Source organism: Nicotiana attenuata, unplaced genomic scaffold (genome assembly GCF_001879085.1).
Source record: "Nicotiana attenuata strain UT unplaced genomic scaffold, NIATTr2, whole genome shotgun sequence".
Taxonomy (NCBI): Eukaryota; Viridiplantae; Streptophyta; class Magnoliopsida; order Solanales; family Solanaceae; genus Nicotiana; species Nicotiana attenuata.
Window position 1 is genome coordinate 88,907 of NW_017672523.1, and position 18,560 is coordinate 107,466.

An 18,560-nucleotide genomic window follows, 5' to 3' on the forward strand; every position below is an offset into this window, starting at 1 on the left:
GGAGTGATTCATGTGGCGATGAACTAGCTAAAGGAATAAAAACAGTGCAGGAAGGGAAAGCTTATGGCATATGAGGTTGGGACACTCTTCATTGTCAACTATGAAGAACATAGTAGAGCTTCATGACAGTATTAGTAATAGAGTACAGAATAAATGCCATATATGTCCTTTGGCAAAGCAGACTAGGCTACATTTTCCACTTAGTTCTTCTAGAGTTGAAGCTCCTTTCCATCTTGTATATATGGACCTTTGGGGACCCTATAAAGTTCCTACATTTGATAGAAAGAATTATTTCCTCACTATTGTGGATTACCACAATAGATACACATGGATTTATTTGTTGCAATTGAAGTCTGAGGTAATTGTAGTGTTAAAACAGTTTGTGACAATGATTAAAAACCAGTTTAACACTATGACCAAGATATTGAGGTCAGATAATGGAACTGAGTTCTTTAACTCACAGTGCATAAAATTGTTTACTAAACTTGGGATTTTTCATCAAAGTAGCTGTCCCTACACTCCATAGTAGAATGACATAGTAGAAAGGAAGCATAGACACATCCTTGGTACTGCAAGAGCTCTAAGGTTTCAAGTATCCATTCCTCTCAGATATTGGGGCATGTGTGAAGGCAGCAACCTACTTGATAAATAGATTGCCCTCCACTGTTCTGTCAGGAAGCACACTATATGAGATGTTATATCACAGAAAGGCCAAGCTAAGTCACCTTAGGATTCTAGGTTGTCTGCTATGCAACTAACTTGGTCAAGGGAGATAGTTTGCACAAAGGGCCAAACATGCAGTGCTACTTGGTTTTTTAGAGACATAGAAAGGTTACACTTTGCTGGACTTAGCTTCTAAGCTTTTCTTTATCAACAGGGATGTGGTTTTTAGAGAAACAAACTTTCCATTTAGATCACATACTTCCTCAGGTTATACAGTTCCTCCTGATACTATTTTTCTATATGCCATCTTGCTCTATCCTTTGCAGGATGTAACAGCTGCACCAGACATGGCTCCATCAGAGGTAAGAGAATAGGAGGTTGGTCAGGACAATATAGTTCCTGACTTACATTGCTAAGATAATGAGATCCTTGAGGCAGACAATTCAATTCCTAAAGACACTTTTAGAGCAGATAACACTCCAACAACTACTAGTGCTGAGGAGACTGATAATTGTCCATCTGATGTTGCTCCTATTCCAGATGACATTCTATCTGCCCCTGCTGTAATTATCTGATCAGTTGTTTTGAGTTCTTGTGTATCGTTCGGCGGTTTGAGGTCTTGAGTAGCTTCACTTTATTTTTTATGACTTGTACGTGTGGTCGGCATTGAATTTTGGGAAGTTCAGAGTTGATTCAGATGGAAAATTCTCAATTCGGAAGCTTTAAGTTGGAAGAGTTGACCAAGGTTTGACTTTTGAGTAAACGACCTTGGAATCAGGATTTGAAGGTTCCAATAGGTTCGTATGATGATTTCAGACTTGGGCGTATGTTCGGGTTGAGTATCGAGCCGCCCGGGAGCGTTTCGGTGCTTATTGTGGAAAGTTGGCATTTTGAAGCTTTTAGAATTTTCTATGTTTATTTTGAAGTGGACTTTGGTGTTATCAATGTCTTTTTGGTATTCCAAGCCTTGGAATAGGTTCGTATCATAATTTATGACTTGTGCGTAAAGTTTGGTGTCATTCCGGGATGTTAAGTATGATTCGAACGCGTTCGTCGAAGTTTGAAGGTTTGAAAGTTAAAAGAAGGATCTTGATCGTCGATTCGGCGTGTGGATATGGTTGGGTGTGATTTAAGGCCTCGAGCAAGTTCGTGTCATGTTTTAGGACTGGTTGGTGTGTTTGGAAGGGGTCCCGAGGGCTCTGGATATGATTCGGGGTGCTTTCAGAACAAGTTTAGGTGATCTAATATTGCTAGTTGCTGGTGCTGGTGTTGAGCTTCGCGATCACGAAGAAGGAAATTGGAGGCTGCCATTTTGTGCTTCGTGAATGCGAAGGTAGAGTCACGAACACAAAGGAGAACTGGGGGGTCAGGGAGATTTTACCCTACGCGAACGCGATAAGCCAGTGGCGAACGTGGTGAGTTGCTGGGCTTGCAGGTTGCCCTTCGCGAAAGCGGGAGGACAACCACAAACGCGAAGGAGGAGTTCCAAGATGGGGGCGAGTTGGTCATCACGTACGCGTTGGCTTGGAAACGAATGCGATGCTGTGGAATGTTAGGCCTTCCCGAACGCGATGAAGACAGGTCTAGGCAGATTTGTCTTAAAGCGGGATTTGGCTCACTTTCATCTCATTTTCTTCCACGTGAGCCGACTTTGGGGCAATTTTGGGGTTCCATTTTCATCATCTATCATGAGGTAAGTGATTTCTACACATCGTGAGTTTAATATACGAATTTAGGCTTGTAAATTCATGAATTTTTGTGAAAATTGTGAGGTTTGGAAGAAAACCTAGAATTTGGTAGTTTTGGCTTTTGACCGTGAAATTTTGCATGGAATTAGGAATAAATTATATATTTGAGTTAGTGGTATTATGGGTAATGTTTATCTTCGAAATTTTTTGGAATCAGAGCACATGGGCCCGAGGTTGACTTTTTTGACTTTTCGAGCGGAGTTAGGAATTGTTATAAATTGATTAATTACGAGTGTTGGAGTATATTTTTATTGGTTTTCATGATTGTTTGACTAATTTCGGATTGATGGGCATTGGTTGAGGTGCTAGAGAGGCGTTGAAGCCGGCTGTGGAACTTCGGAGCAAGGTAAGTCTCCTATCTAACCTTGTGAGGGAGAATTTATCCCGTAGGTGTTATATTTATTATGTTCCACACGTTGTGGGAGCTACGTACGTATGAGGTGACGAGTGTTCGTGCTTAAGCTAGAATTCCTTATTATGTTCGGGTAGACTTAGACTCACGCCATGCTTAATTGTACTAATTGAGTTATTCTTGTCGTTTAATTACTTCAATTAGAATTATGACCTGAGACTAGAATCACATAGAGTAATGGAATTGCTATTTTAGATATTTGACGAGCTACCTTATTAGCATAGAAATTGTAATTCTCTTACAGATTTCTCCCGCGCTGTGCGTATTCACCAGAATATTTCTCTTGAATACCATAAATCATATGTACATTCGTGAGTGGAGTCATAGACCCATAAAATCTTCGTACTCTTATGGAATCGGGCCGTTCGCCTCGGCAGGATTATGTATCACACTCTTATGGGATCGGGTTGTTCGCCTCGGCAGAATATTGTAACACACTCTTATGGGATCGGGCCGTTCGCCTTGGTGGTATCACGTATCATATTCTTGTGGGATCAGGTCATTCGCCTCGGCAGAAGCGTGCGAAATACTTGATAAGGAGTCCGCGTATTCATGAGTTTCCTGACTTGAGATGTGACCGTTTTTTGGTATTGACCATTACGTATTCCATTTGAGGAGGGTATCCGATAATTGAGGACTTTGTGTTCATTGTTTAGTGTTAAACTATATTATTTGCCTATATCTGTACTCATTATTTACTTACCATATTTTATACTTGTCTACTTTATTATATTTTATTTACTGGACCACTAGTAAGTCTCAGTATCAACCCCTCGTCACTACCTCTTCGGGGTTAGGCTAGATACTTAATGGGTACGTGTTGATTTACGTACTCATGCTGCACTTCTGCACTAAATGTGCAATATCGACAGGTTCATTTGGTGTCATTTGGGCACGTTGGTGAGTTGTATTCCATGCTACGATTCACAGCACACATAGTCTCCATCATAATTATTTACTTTATCCTGTCTATCATGTATTCCAGACATATGTTGTATTATTATTATTGTACTTTCTAGTAGAAGCTCATGCACTTGTGACACCGGGTTTTGGGGGTTCCTGATGTTCATTATGGTAGTTCACGTTGTGAGCACGTGATTTTTTCCCTATATGAATTACTCCCATAAATTCAAAACAAATAAATTTCTTTTCATTGTTTGCAATTTTATGGATTTTATGGCATTTTCTGTTAATTGATTGCATTTGTCTGTGCATTTTTATTTTGGTTTGATTAACGAAAAATACAAAAGATGTTGCATTTTGCATGTAGGATTTAACATTGCGTGTTTAAGAATTAATTAGTAATTAAGTTATTTTATAAAAAAGAAAAATCACAAAAATAGTTTAATTTGCACCTTTAATTTTAACTTTGATTTTGAGTAATTTTTCTTTTAATTTGTTTTTAATTAATTGTGATAATTACCATTTAGGTTTAATTAGTGTTTTTTTAGTTAATTAGGTTCTAGGAATTAATATAAGTTTTAATTTAATTTTGAGAAAAGAAAAGAAAAGAAAAAAAAAAGAAGAAAGAGAGTTAATTTTAAAAAAAAAGAATTGAGAAATGAAGAAAGTTGGGCTGTTTTGTTTCAAGTTGTCTAAGCCCAAAGTGAACTCCCTCCAATACCCGCCCAAATACCCTAGAACCGGCCCAAAACCCGCCCCATTACCCGATCCGTCTCCCCATAAGACTAAACGACACCGTCCTGACCTAGAATCAATCTGAACCGTCTATGTTATCTAATCTAACGGCTGGAAGGTGGTTTGAATTTAATATATAGCTGTCTTAATTCCCCTCTATCCCCCCCCCCCCCNTTCTTTCCAAATCCCAAGCTAGTTTCCTTCAAACATGCCCCGATCTCATCGAATCTGAGTTGAAAGTAAGACCTAAAAATGTCAAAGATTCCAGAATCGGTAGATTTAGCATTGATTAAGACCAGAACGGACCTTGGTCATGTGTTTTCATATGAGAACACATGATTGAGGCCCCTTTCGGTTAAAATCGAGTTCATGAAGAAGAACTTCAAGGTCTTGACAGTCCGTTAGGTACCTTTACATTTCTGGTTCTTCTCTTATTTTTTTCCTTCTGTTGTTTAAAGTCATCCTTCTTCCTCTCGCTTCTGTGTTTGTGTTTTGCTTCTTCATAGCATGATTACTGTCTCAGTTTCATTATCATGTTTTATCATTAGCTAATAAATTTAGGGCTTCGACTTAGTTAAATTACAGTGATGGTTTAGAATGGTTAGTTCAGTCAATTTTGTTGTTGTTTTGGCTCTAGATTTCTTTGTGTGGGAAAATTTTGGGTCAAATTCTATTTCGGGTCCTTAAGTGTTTAATTGGCCTCTAAATAACAAAAGTCCCAATTGGGGATTCGATTTGGGTCTATGCAGACCCATTTGTTTGGTCATTTGGACCCTAGGTCTGCTTGATTGGCAAGGTAAATAAACAAGGGTTCAAGGGTAATTTGGGGTAATTGGGTAGGGGAATCTTTTGTTAACTAACTAGGAAGCTTCCTAGAAGCTGGGCTGGGGGCTGCTGTATTAATTTGATAAATACATTAAGGATAGTTCAGCAAAAAGGAAAATTAGCTAAGGATTAAGTAGCAAAAACTAAAATTCAAAAAGGGCTGAAAATGCAAATCTGATCTTCCTATTGTTGCCCTATTTCCTTGCCTATAAAGGCACCTTTTCTTGCCATTCAAGGCAGAGCTTGAGAGATCAAAAATCTGGAAAATCAGAACGGCTAGACCTAAGAGAGGGATATAGATAAAAATCAGAGAAAAAAGCAAGCGACAGAAATTATTCACGATTCCATTGAACTTTTGTTTCCTTCTTTGATTTCTGGAGTTTTTCTTTCATTTTCTGAAACCATCTTTGATTCATTTGGAGCTGAAATGGTTTGAAGTTGGAGTAATAGCTGGGTTTTGGAATTATTTGGCTTGTTGGGTCACTGTTCTGTTGACATTAGTCTGTTGATCTGCTGTTGCTGCGCCTACTGACCTTCATTTTCTTCCTTTCCTTTCTTATCCCTGGTATATTTTGGCCCTTATGGATATCACTTAAGTGTAGTGCGAAGCACGAGTTTGGGAATATGACAAAATTGTTGATCGCTTGTTTCGAATCTTCTCTTCCTTTTAATCCCCATGTTCTGATTTCTACTTGATTAAATTCTGGCTGTGAACTTATACCATGCTTGGCAGCACATTGATTGTTCATGGGATTTCTCTAAAGGGATGTAATCGATTTGTGTTTAATAAGGATTCATTTTGCTTTTCCCACTTTGTAGTAGATGCCTGACTTGTAATAATTGGACTCTCATTATAGTATTTGATTTCGGATTGCATTTTGAGTTCAGTTTTGTTAAGTAGTATATCCCTGGCATCGGGATCCTTTATTGTTGCAAGTTTCAATTGAAGGTTATGACATAATGCAGTGTTTGTGCAAAAGGGGTGGTCTGATTTCTTTCTTAGGTGATAGCTAGTATGATGTTGTGTTAAAAGAAGGGAGGAACATGTTTAGTCTGCTTTAAAACAAAAGAAGGCATACACTGACTTATCTTAGAAATGTATGTGATTGATTTTAACCTAGAAGTTTTTTTTTTTTTTTTGTAAAAATTGGAAGGGGTGTATTAAAAAAGGGAGGTGTGACACACATTATTATCATCTCAATTTATGATTTACTTATATTCGGAATTTGGTAAAGATAAGCTCAAGTTTCCATGAGTGCCAGATTTTATCCTATTTATTTAATGAGGTTCATGATTTTAAAAATAATAAAATAAATAATTAAGTTAGTATTTCACTGTTGGCTTGCCTAACAGCGATGTTGGGCGCCATCACGGCCTATAGTTGATTTTGGTTCGTGACACCTACTATTGTGCCTACTGAGACAGAAGCAAGAAAATCAACCAGACAAGACAAACAACCTATATGGATGAAGGATTATGTCACCAAAACCAAGTCCAAGTCATATTGCAACTTGTATAATCTGTTAGATTACTTGTCCTACGTAGGTACCTCTGTCAAATATTAGAATTATCTTGCAGGTTTCTCTTCCTTGATTGAACCACAGAGCTTCAGAGAGGCTGTTAAAGACCCTAGGTGGATTTAGGCAATGAAATAAAAAATTACAGCACTTGAAGAAAACAAGACTTGGGAGATAGTTGACTTGCCTAAAGGGAAGAACACTTTGGGATCAAAATGGGTGTAAACGATCAAATTTAAGGTATATCCCAAGTAGAGAGGTTCAAGGCAAGATTAGTGCCAAAGGATACAGCCAAAGAGAAGGTTTGGATTACCATGACACCTTTTCTACTGCGGAAAAGATGGTTACAGTGAGATCCATCATAGCTTTAACAACAGCAAAGGGATGGGATTTATTACAAATGGATATTTATAATGCTTTTTTGCAAGGTGATCTATGTGAGGAGGTATACATGGAGATGCCAGAAAGCTTTAGAAGTCAGGGGGAGAAGAAGGTGTGTAGATTGCTCAAGTCCTTGTATGAACTCAACAAGCATCTAGGTAGTGGAACATTAAGTTGACTGAATTATAGGTGTAGGTTTCACTCAAAGTAATCATGACTACTCTGTGTTCACCATGAGAAAGGGTGAGGATGTGGTGATTATTTTAGTCTGTGTAGATGATCTACTTATAACATAAAGTAGCAAGGAACTTGTGAGTGTTGCTAAAAGCATATTGCATGACAAATTCAAAGTAAAGGACCTAGGGAAGCTTATGTAATTCCTGGGCATAGAAGTCCTAAGATCACAACAGGGCATTTTGTTGAATTAAAGAAAATATGTCCTTGAGTTGATTTAAGAAATGCGACTTAGTGGAGCAAGCCTTCTGCAACACCACTAGAGACAAACTACAAGTTGACTACTATGGAATATGATAAGGTAGTGGGAAGAACAGAAGACTTGCCTTTGCGGGATGTTTGTGCTTATCAGAGATTGTTGCGGAAGCTGATTTATGGGACTATCACCAGACCCGATATTAGCTACACAATGCAGATACTAAGTCAATTCATGCAAATGCCTAAGCAATCACATTGGGAAGTTACAATCAGAGTGGTTAAGTATCTCAAGAATGCACCTGATCTAGGTGTGTTCATAATGGAAGAACCAACACATCAACTTACTGGTTGGTGTAATTCTGACTGGGCTACTTGTCCTAACACCAGAAGGTCTGTAACTGGATACATTGTCAAATTTGGTGAATCCTTGGTGTCTTGGAAGTTCGAGAAGCATCAAACTGTCTCCAGAAGCTCGGCGGAGGCACAATATCGAAGCATGGCATCTGATGTAGCTGAAGTAACATGGTTACTTGGTCTATTTCAAAAGTTGGAAGTTGAAATTACACAGCCTGTCATGGTCCATAGTGACAGCAAGGCTGCTATACAAATTGTTGCAATCCAATCTTTCATGAACGTAATAAGCATATCGAAATTTATTTCCACTTTATTAGAGATAAAATCAAGGAAGGGGGCCATACGCACAAATTTTATTGGAACTAAAGATCAGCAGGCAGATTTATTGACAAAGTGACTCAGCAAGGTGCATCACTTCCATTTGATGTGCATGCTAGGAGTAAGGCTGTTCAAAACCGAACCAAAACCGTTAACCGAACCGAATCGATGGCTTATTAGCTTATTGGTATCAGATTATTGGAGTAATGGATGGTGAACGGATTGAGATTTTATAATTAACAGCTTAACGGTTTGGGGGTGGATTACTCAATTTTCTTATCGGGTAAACCGTTAATTCATTAAAAAAATTTATATTTATACTTTTATCCTTATCAGTAATTCTTGTATGTACTAGATTGGAAGACAACTCTTCAAAAATACTGCTAGATTAACAAGACAGTCTTTTGAATTTGATATCACAATAGTCTGCAAGCATCAATATGTCATCTTACTAAGCTTAGAATTTAGACACTAGATGATATTATTCCCAGCATACTACCCGTTGAATTTGAACATTCTTTAAACCAAAATAGTTACAAATGCGTGCAAATTGTAACATAGAATGATAGAACTGTCTGATGTATGTAGCTAATGCCTAATGGCAATCGTCTCTGGCTTCTCATGAATTATGAGTGAACATGGATTGAATTCATCTCTCGGCCATAGTATTACCTTTGTAGATAATAATGCTAATGGTATTGATTGTTCAAAAAATAACAAAGACAGTTTGAACTATGCATCTGGCCGTTTAAATTACAACACAAAAATAATTATCTTATTACCATCACATCTGCACCATAAAATCTCCATCAGAAATTTTCCAAATTACAATAAAGGAAGAAGAAACATCTTTAAAATTTTATATAATCACATCAAAATGTGCTAATATGCAGTAAACTAAAAGGGACAAGTCTCGTGTAACATTTTAAATGAAAGTGTTGGGTGAATTAAAATCCATGCTTATGTTAAAAGAATTTATTGATTGTTCAAAAAAATTCTATTTGGTTTAGCCGATAAATCGCCCGATAATCGTTAGTCCGATACCATGCCCATTGTCTTCTTGGATGGCTAGTGGATTACTATATTTATAATTTGATAACCGATAAGGCGAACCGTTTAGCATAATTATCCGCTCTATAAGCACCCCTAGCTAGGAGTGCTCAACATTTTCCACCCTTCAGCTTGAGGGGGAGTATTGGCATATAACAGAAGGACACATGACAGCATATGTATAGACCAAATAGGTAGTTAGTTAAATGCAGTTAGTTAGTTGGTTATAACTTTATGTCGAGCTGTAGTCGGTTAATGATACTTATTGTTAGTGAGTTAATTTGGATATATAGGTGTTAACACTTAGATAATGAAGTTAGTTGTCATTTTTCCAATTCAGTCTCTTCTCTTCTCTCTCATCGCACTAGTCAGCTTCTTTAGAGAAGCTTCAAGTTCGTATTTTAGCAGTATATGAATTTAAAAGTGTATTATTCTTTTTGGAACGAAAGTAAAAAAAATTATCACATAAACTGAAACAAAAGTAATCCTATATAACTTTCGATGGTTCAAAGTCATTTCACGATTCAAATTTTAAATATTGATGTGATATTGTTACTATTAAATAGGAGTAGTAACTTTTTTTATGTTGCTTTAATGTTTTTCTTCTAGTTCCACTGCAAGTCAAATTAATAATTGAACTGCATATTCGGTCAAACACTACGGGGTCGTTTGGTTGCCGGTTAGAGTTATACAGGTATTAGTTATACATGTATTAGTTATGCAGGGATTAGTTATGCAGGGATAAGTAATGCAGGGATTAGTTATGCAGGTATTAGTTATGCAGAGATTATTTTTTTGAATGTTTGGTTTGTTGTATTAGAAATTGATATACATTATATAAATTTTAAAGTAAAATGCTTGTTTACAACTATACCCCTGGCCTTCTTTTGCATTGTTTTTTCTCTCTTTCCATTTATGTAGGAAACAATTTAGTTAGGAACTTTGGGTGTTACTTTCACTTCTTCGTCATACTACCAAACTATGTGAAGTTTAGACATATTTGATTTTCACTTCTTAGTTTTGGTATTTCCATTTTCTAGTGGCTTCTCCAGTTTGCTTTTGCTAGTTTGTTCTTTAAAAATGAGAGAAGGCAAGGTATATAGTTGGCAAGTGAAAGCAAGTGAAACCTGTTGACGGGTTGGCAGAGAAATAAGGAAGCCTTATGTGTAAAGTGATATGGGTAAATTTGTCATTTCAGTATTTTATCCATGTATTACTAATACATGTATTAGTTATTCCATCTTCTACCCCGCATAAAATAATACACAGATTGACTCATAACTTATACATGTATTATTTATGCATAATTGAAAAATGTCAACCAAACATGGTATTAGTTATGCAGAATTTTATACAAAATAACTATTGCCTACCAAACATGGTATAAGTTATGTTACCCCTTATACATGAATAAGCTTTCTTCTAACCAGTTACCAAACGACCTCTAAATGTAAATCCTACAAAATATTCTTCATATATTCTACAACTAATGCTACACAATATTCTACACTAAATGTAGAATATCCCTAATAATATCCCATATATTCACCATATCGAGAATATATTAATGTAGATATTCTACAATCTGTCCATTATGCTAACATCCCCCCTCAAATTGATGCTGGTGGATCGAAAAGCATCAATTTGCCTACTAGAAACTGATGACGCTGTCGTGCCATTGATTTTGTAAACACATAAGCTATTTGAAGATCACTGGATACATGTGGAAGAGTAATAACTCTTCTATCTACAGCTTCTCTTATAGAATGACAGTCCACTTCAATATGCTTGGTTCTTTCGTGATAAACTGGATTAGTTGCAATCTGAATGGCACTTGTGTTATCAGCACGGAGAGGAGTAGGATTAGATTGAGGAAATCCAATTTCTGCAAGTAAACCACGAAGCCAAATAATTTTGGAGCAAGCAGTCGACATTGCTCGATATTCAGACTCCGTTGAAGATTTTGAAACACGATCTTGCTTCTTGCTCTTCCAAGATATCAAAGAATCTCCGAGAAACATGCACCATCCCATGACGGAGCGGCGAGTATCAGGACATCCAGCCCAATCAGAATCACTAAATGCATTAAGCTGAATAGGAGAACCACTAGGAAAGAATAATCCACGAGTTGATGTTCCTGAGAGATATCGAATGATGAGACGAACTGCCACCAAATGTAGATGACGGGGAGTCTGCATAAATTGACTGACTTGTTGAACTGCAAAAGAGATATCAGGCCGAGTAATAGTAAGATAATTTAGGCTCCCAACTAATTGTCGAAACAAAGTTGGATCAGGAAGAAGATCCCCTTCATCGCGACGATACTTTACATTCAATTCCAATGGAGTATCAACATAGGAAGATTCTTGAAGACCAGCCAAAGCAATCAAATCCTGAGTATATTTGTGCTGGTTTAAAAACACACCTAAAGAATTATAAAGAACTTCCAACCCCAAGAAATATGTTAGAGCACCAAGATCTTTCATGTGAAAAGAATCCTCAAGCTGCTGTTGGAGGCTAGTGATTAATAAAGAATCAATTCCTGTTATAATGATGCGATCCACATATACCAGAAGAAGAACACAACCTGTTGATGTTTTTCGAAGAAACAAAGATGAGTCATATTTACTTTGTTCAAAAGAGAAGTGAAGCAAAGTAGATCGAAACTTGTCAAACCAAGCTCTGCGAGCTTGTTTTAATCCATACAAAGACCGCTTCAACTTGCAAACATCTGATGTAGGTGATGAAAACAAACCAGGTGGGGGTTTCATATAAATATCTTCTTTCATATCACCATGGAGAAAAGCATTTTTGATTTGCACCGGGTGTCCGAGTCTCTAAGAGCCCCGACTAATCCCGGGGGTGCACAGGCCCTCGGCAAGGAGTTTCCCGCAAATGCACCACGGTTAATTCAGGTTTTACCCAGTCCGATGGCCCTCAGAAATTGTTTGCACCCAGTGGGTTTCGAACTTGAGACCTTGAAAGGGAGCAAACCCCAAGGCTCAAGTCTATTACCACCAGGCCAACCCCTGAGGGTTCCATGGAGAAAAGCATTTTTTACATCCATTTGATGAAAAGGCCAATTCTGTGAGGCAGCAATGGCAATAATAGTTCGCACCGTAGTCATTTTTGCTACTGGTGCAAAAGTCTCCTCATAATCCACACCATACTCCTGTTTGTTACCAAGAACAACCAAGCGAGCTTTGTACCGATCTAGAGTTCCATCAGAATGAAGTTTAATTGAATAAACCCATTTACATCCAATTGGGCAGACATTTGAAGGATATGAAACAATGTCCCATGTGTTATTTTCTTTAAGAGCCAAAAGTTCTTCCTCCATTGCTTTCTGCCAACATTCATGCTTGCAAGCTTGTGAGTAACAAGTTGGAACAGAAATAGTGGATAAAGTAGAGGAAAAACCATACCAATTAGGAGTATTTTGTTCTCTGGTAGATCGCCGAGTAGGCTCAAGAGGAGCAGGCCTTGAAGATATCTCATATTCTGGTTGTGGAGCAGTCTCAGGTGGCGGATCAGTTTCGCAATGGAGTAAAGTTGGGCAATGTCGTTCATACACATATCCGGGTTTGAACCGCTTAGAAGAAGATGACAAATCCTCAAAAGTAGGAAGAAGAGGAGAAACAGAAGATGACTCAACATGAGTGGGAGAGAAATATTGATTCTCAAAGAAAACAACATTTCTAGAAATACGAAATTTGTCGAAACTTGGATCATAGCAAATAAACCCTTTCTGCGAAGTACTATAACCCATAAAAGCACATTTAGCAGACTAAGCAGAAAGTTTATTGCGTTGAAAAGGAGGTAGATGCACAAAACAAACCCAACCAAATGTATGAAAATTATGATAGCTAGGATTATGGTGATAAAGACGATAATATGGAGACTCAAGATTTAACACTTTAGATGGCAGTCTATTAATTAAATAGACAGCAGTAGACAAAGCTTCCACACAGTATTTAGATGGGACAGAGGACTCGATCAATAAAGTACGAGTTACATATAAAAGATGACGATTTTTATGCTCAACAACCCCATTTTGTTGTGGTATATATAGGCAAGCGCGTTGTGAGACGATTCTTTTCTCAAGCAAGAAATTATTGAATTCATGAGACATATATTCTCCACCAGAATCAGATCTTAATATTTTGATGCATGTAGAAAATTGAGTCTCAATGTAAGCCAAAAATGTCTTGAATATGGAAAATACCTCAAATTTGGAACGAAGAAAATACACCCATGTAAACCGACTATAATCATCTATGAATGTCACAAAGTACTTGAAATGAGCATGAGAAATAATTGGTGAAATGCCCCAAACATCACTGTGAATGACCTCAAAACACTTATTAGCACGACTACCAAAATTAGGAAAAGGAAGAGTTTTACTTTTGCCTAATTTACAAGTAGAACAATCAAATGAAGCAGCTAAAAACTGATTTTTATTTCTCAATAAACCAGAATTTGATAAATGAGACAACACTATAGAATTTGGATGTCCTAGACGCTTATGCCAAACCTCTGTTTTACTAGCTGTAGAAGTACAAGCAAAAGACAGAACACGAGGAATGGAAAAACGTATAGGAAACAATCTTCCAACTTTAGGCCCCTTCGCGATTATCGTCCCCGACACCTGATCCTGCACAAGGCAACCATTACGAGAAAAATTCACATCACAATTATTATCTACCAATTGGCCAACTGAAATAAGATTAGTTGAAAGCTTTGGTGATACAAAAACATTCTTGAAAGTTTGAGTAATATCCCCAACCTTGGTAATGGGTAAATTACTACCATTCGCAATCTGAATTTGTGATGGACCATGATAGTCACGTACATTTTTTAGCATGCTAGTTGAGTTTGTCATATGATTGAAAGCACCAGAATCAACAAGCCAAAAATTAGATGTAATATTGTTACCTTGTAGCCCCAAAGTTGAAAAGGCGGACATAATCATTTGTTGTACCATTTCAGGAATAAGAACTTGTGCAACTGTTGGAGTAGCAAACTGGTTGCTAGTTCCAGTTGAAGATGAGTGATCATCAGTCGAACTATTTATCCCAGCTTGAAAAGCATTGATCTTACGGTTTTGAGGACGTGTGGGACACTCTTTGATAATATGCCCGTGCTGCTTACAATAATTGCAGAACTTCTTACTACAATTGCTAGCAATATGATCATATTCTTTGCAACTGTAGCATTGCGTGGTGCTCATATCCCTGCCCTTTCTTTTTCCTTGAGCAGCAAATGCAACAGTATGAACACTTTCTTGCTTGAAAGCATTTTGTGTGAAAAGATGCTGCTCTTCACGAAGTAATTCCCTAAAACAAACATCCAAGGAGGGAGGCGGGTCACGATTCATTAAGTTAGAGCGAAGACTCTCAAAATCAGATCGCAATTTCATCAAAAATTGGTCTCGCTTGCTTTGCTCATGAACTGCTTGAATTATAGATAGAGATTCAGCAGGTATTTTAGCATAAACAATATCAGTAAATTCAGCCCATAAGTTTTGAAATCCAGAAAAATAATCCTCAACAGAGAGACCTCCTTGAGAGTAATTAGCGATTTCGTGCTCTAGTTGAAATCGTCTTACGCTATTGTCTTGGTTGTAAACCTTTTGTAAATAATCCCACATGGCCTTTGCAGTCCTGTACGGCCTGAGATTAAGAACAATAAGAGGGTCAATTGACCCTAAAATCCATGTCTATCACCCGAGCATCTTTGACCTTCCACTGACCTAACTTTGTAAGATCAGTAGGAGCAGGATCACTTCCATCTATATGGCCCCATAATTCTTTTCCCGTGACAAATAATTGAAACTGAAGTTCCCAAGCAGAATAATTTTTCCTAGTGAAACGAACACTGAAGGACTCAAACTGATGTGAAGTCATGTTTTTGAATAGAGAAAATCAAAAACACGATGATACGGAAAAAAAATAGCTAGAATAACCAAGATCAGATCAAGACCAAGACCAAAAGCCCTAGATGCTTAGGACTGGTTGTTGACGAAAAATCAAGAGAACCAAGAGAACTAAACTTTCAAAAAAAAATTTTTTTTTTTTTTGAAAGGAACCACATATGAAAGATACTAAGAATCAAAACTATGAAAAGAAGGCTCCAATACCATGTCAAGAACAGAGAAAGCATGAGAGAAATTGAAGAACGACTATCTCCATTACTTGATTCAAATACATCAGATACATTGGTATTTATACACAAGAAAAAATATCCTACACTAAATATAAATCCTACAAAATATTCTTCATATATTCTACAACTAATGCTACACAATATTCTACACTAAATGTAGAATATCCCTAATAATATCCCATATATTCACCATATCGAGAATATATTAATGTAGATATTCTACAATCTGTCCATTATGCTAACAAGACCAACCATTACTCTGCATAGAGAAAAGCTTCTTCTGGCAGAATTTTGAAATTTGAACTTCCATCTTTTTTTTCCATGTCGGGTGTTTTAAGGTTAGACTGAGATCCTCCTCTCTCAAACCAGATTTCATCTGTCATTATCCAATGTCAAATTGGAAGTCAAGATAATCGATTTTACATCTAAAATGTTTTAAAGAGATGGTCTTATTTCACTTTAGTTTCTTATGAAAAATTAATATAGTATCTTCTATACTTCTCATCACGCTTAGACTTTATTTGAAGCTGTTTCCTCAGTCTTCATAGATGTGGTAGCTATGCTAGTTGAGATGCTTACTTTAACTTCTAATTCCATTTATTTCTTATCTTAATGGGACATTGTTATTTCAGGTGTCAATGGTCAGGAGAACCCTAGGAAATACAGGAGTGCAAGTGGCTTGGTAGGTTGATTTACATTGTTAATGCTGCAAAAATTGGTTATCCTTACTGCTTGGATTCCAAAACTTTTCCAGTGAGCACGACTCTTGTTACTATAGTGATTTATTGACTGCTTTTAGTGGGAAAAAAAAGAGAAAGGAATAACAAGGTTTAGTAATTGACCTTCGATGGTATTCGTTGATGTATGTTAACCCATCATTAATTCATATAAACCCCACTCCTGTCCCTTAGTTTCTTAGTTATGAGAATCAAATATTATTAGTTTGACATAACCAGCCAGCTATAACATTTTCCCCTTAGTTTCATATCCGGATCACTCCCCGAAACTATAGGTTTTTTAAATAATTTTTCGTCTGATGAAACTGTGTTTCTAATGGCAGCTGGTCATACATTTTCATCCATTACGCCCTTCTTGTTGCTTACGTGGCTCGTTCTTCAGATATATTGACAAACTTCAGCGGGATTCCATTGTATGTTCAAATCTTCCTTAAAAATTTTGAATAGTATCATCAGTTTTTTAATTTGTATGCTTTCGTTGATGATGGTCTTAAAATATCTTTTATCGTGTAATCATAAAATTGAGTTGGTTAATAAGAAAAGTAAATAGCTATATTGTGGCGGGTCCTGGGCTTTTACAATTCTCAAGAGTTTGACTTTCCAATTTATACTTCCCAAGAAAAGGTTAATTTTCTTGACCTTCTACCGCTGGTCTTGGAGGTTTTCCCTGTATTGCTGCCAGTCCTGAGTATACTTGAGAGCAGTCATTTTAGGAATATGATTATGCCATATACCAGTAAATATTAAGTTTATTTGAAGATGATTTCAATTACTCCTCATGTCCTTTTGGTATGTCTTAATCCAGGATCTAGAGTTTGCTAACACTGTGTATGAGCATGTTAAACACCGGAAAGCCAAAATGAATGTCCTTGAAGAGCTTGATCTACAAAACAATATTGACCTATCTAGAGAAGAGCTTAATACAGGGCAACCGGAATACATCAAATGGATGATCATGCAAGATTTTATTCTTAAACAAAAAGCAAACATCAAGTGGTTCGGAGAAGGTGATTCTAATACCAAATATTTTCATAGTCTAATCAGGGAAAGAAGAAGAAGGCTACAGCTCCACAAGATCAAAGATCATAGAGACAGATGGGTGGAAGGAGAGGATAACATTGCAAAAGCCGCTATTAGACACTTCCACAAGAGATTCAACATCAAGCATCAATTCAATGATAATGAGATACTTGAATGCATTCCCAGGATTATCACTGAAGAAGACAACATTGTCCTGACTACCATTCCTAATACAGAGGAAATCAGAGATGTTGTTTTTGATATGGGTGCTAATAGTGCAGCTGGTCCTGATGGCTTTAACGACACCTTTTTTCAGAAATGTTGGGATATAATCAAAGATGATATCACTGGCTTCATGCAAGAAATTTTCAATGGAAAGAGACTAACTAAGTTCTTCTCACACACATGCCTGGTTCTGCTTCCTAAAGTAGAATCTCCTGTAGCTTTTCAGAACTTCGACCCATCAGTCTAAGTAATTTCACTGCTAAGATCATATCCAAAATCCTTTCGAGAAGACTAAATCCTATGCTTTATAGACTCATTTAAGAGAACCAAAGTGGGTTCGTCAAAGGAAGATCCATCACTGAAAATATTTTGCTAGCACAAGAGATCATACAGAACATCAAGCATAAAAACTATGGGGGTAACGTTATTATCAAATTAGACATGGAGAAAGCATATGACAGAATGTCCTGGAGCTTTATCATGTCAGTTTTGAGAAAATTTCGCTTCTCGGAAGAATGGATTGACATCATTTGGGGCCTGGTTAATGAAGTCTGGTACTCTATTATTATTAATGGTAATAGGAAATGGCTTCTTTACCTCATCTCATGGCTTGAAACAGGGAGATCCACTGTCCCCTTCTTTGTTTATTATTAGTGCAGAAGTGCTAACCAGATCCTTGAATAATCTTTTCATATGTGAAAATTTTACTCCTTCCAGCATGAATAGCAGAGGTCCAAATATCAATCACCTTGCATATGCCGACGACATTGTCATATTCTGTGGAGGTAACAAGAAATCCATCAAGCTTATTAAGAAACAAATCAGGAGGTATGAATAGGTTTCGGGACAAAAAGTCAATAATGACAAGAGTTATTTCATCACTTCTCCTAACACCTCCGTCTCCAGGATCAATAGAATTAGGCAAGCATCAGGGTTCATGGATAAAAAGTTTTCATTCAATTATTTGGGGTGCCCCATCTATCATGGAAGGAAAAACACAGTCTTATTTGAAGATATGTTGGCGAAGATCGTTAAAAGGCTCAATGGATGGCAAGGAAAAATTCTATCTCCGGGG

At 37.1% G+C, this 18,560-nt stretch overlaps 1 protein-coding gene across 1 annotated transcript; it reads left to right on the forward strand.

Annotated features, from left to right (window-relative positions):
* Positions 1-16,131: 16,131 nt before the first annotated feature.
* LOC109213527 lies at positions 16,132-18,263 on the forward strand. The gene is made up of 3 exons (XM_019377332.1): positions 16,132-16,185; positions 16,564-16,653; positions 17,276-18,263. Exons 1-3 carry the CDS (start codon positions 16,142-16,144, stop codon positions 17,730-17,732), a joined length of 591 nt encoding a protein of 196 aa, XP_019232877.1. The 5' UTR covers positions 16,132-16,141; the 3' UTR covers positions 17,733-18,263.
* The last annotated feature ends 297 nt before the right edge of the window (positions 18,264-18,560 follow it).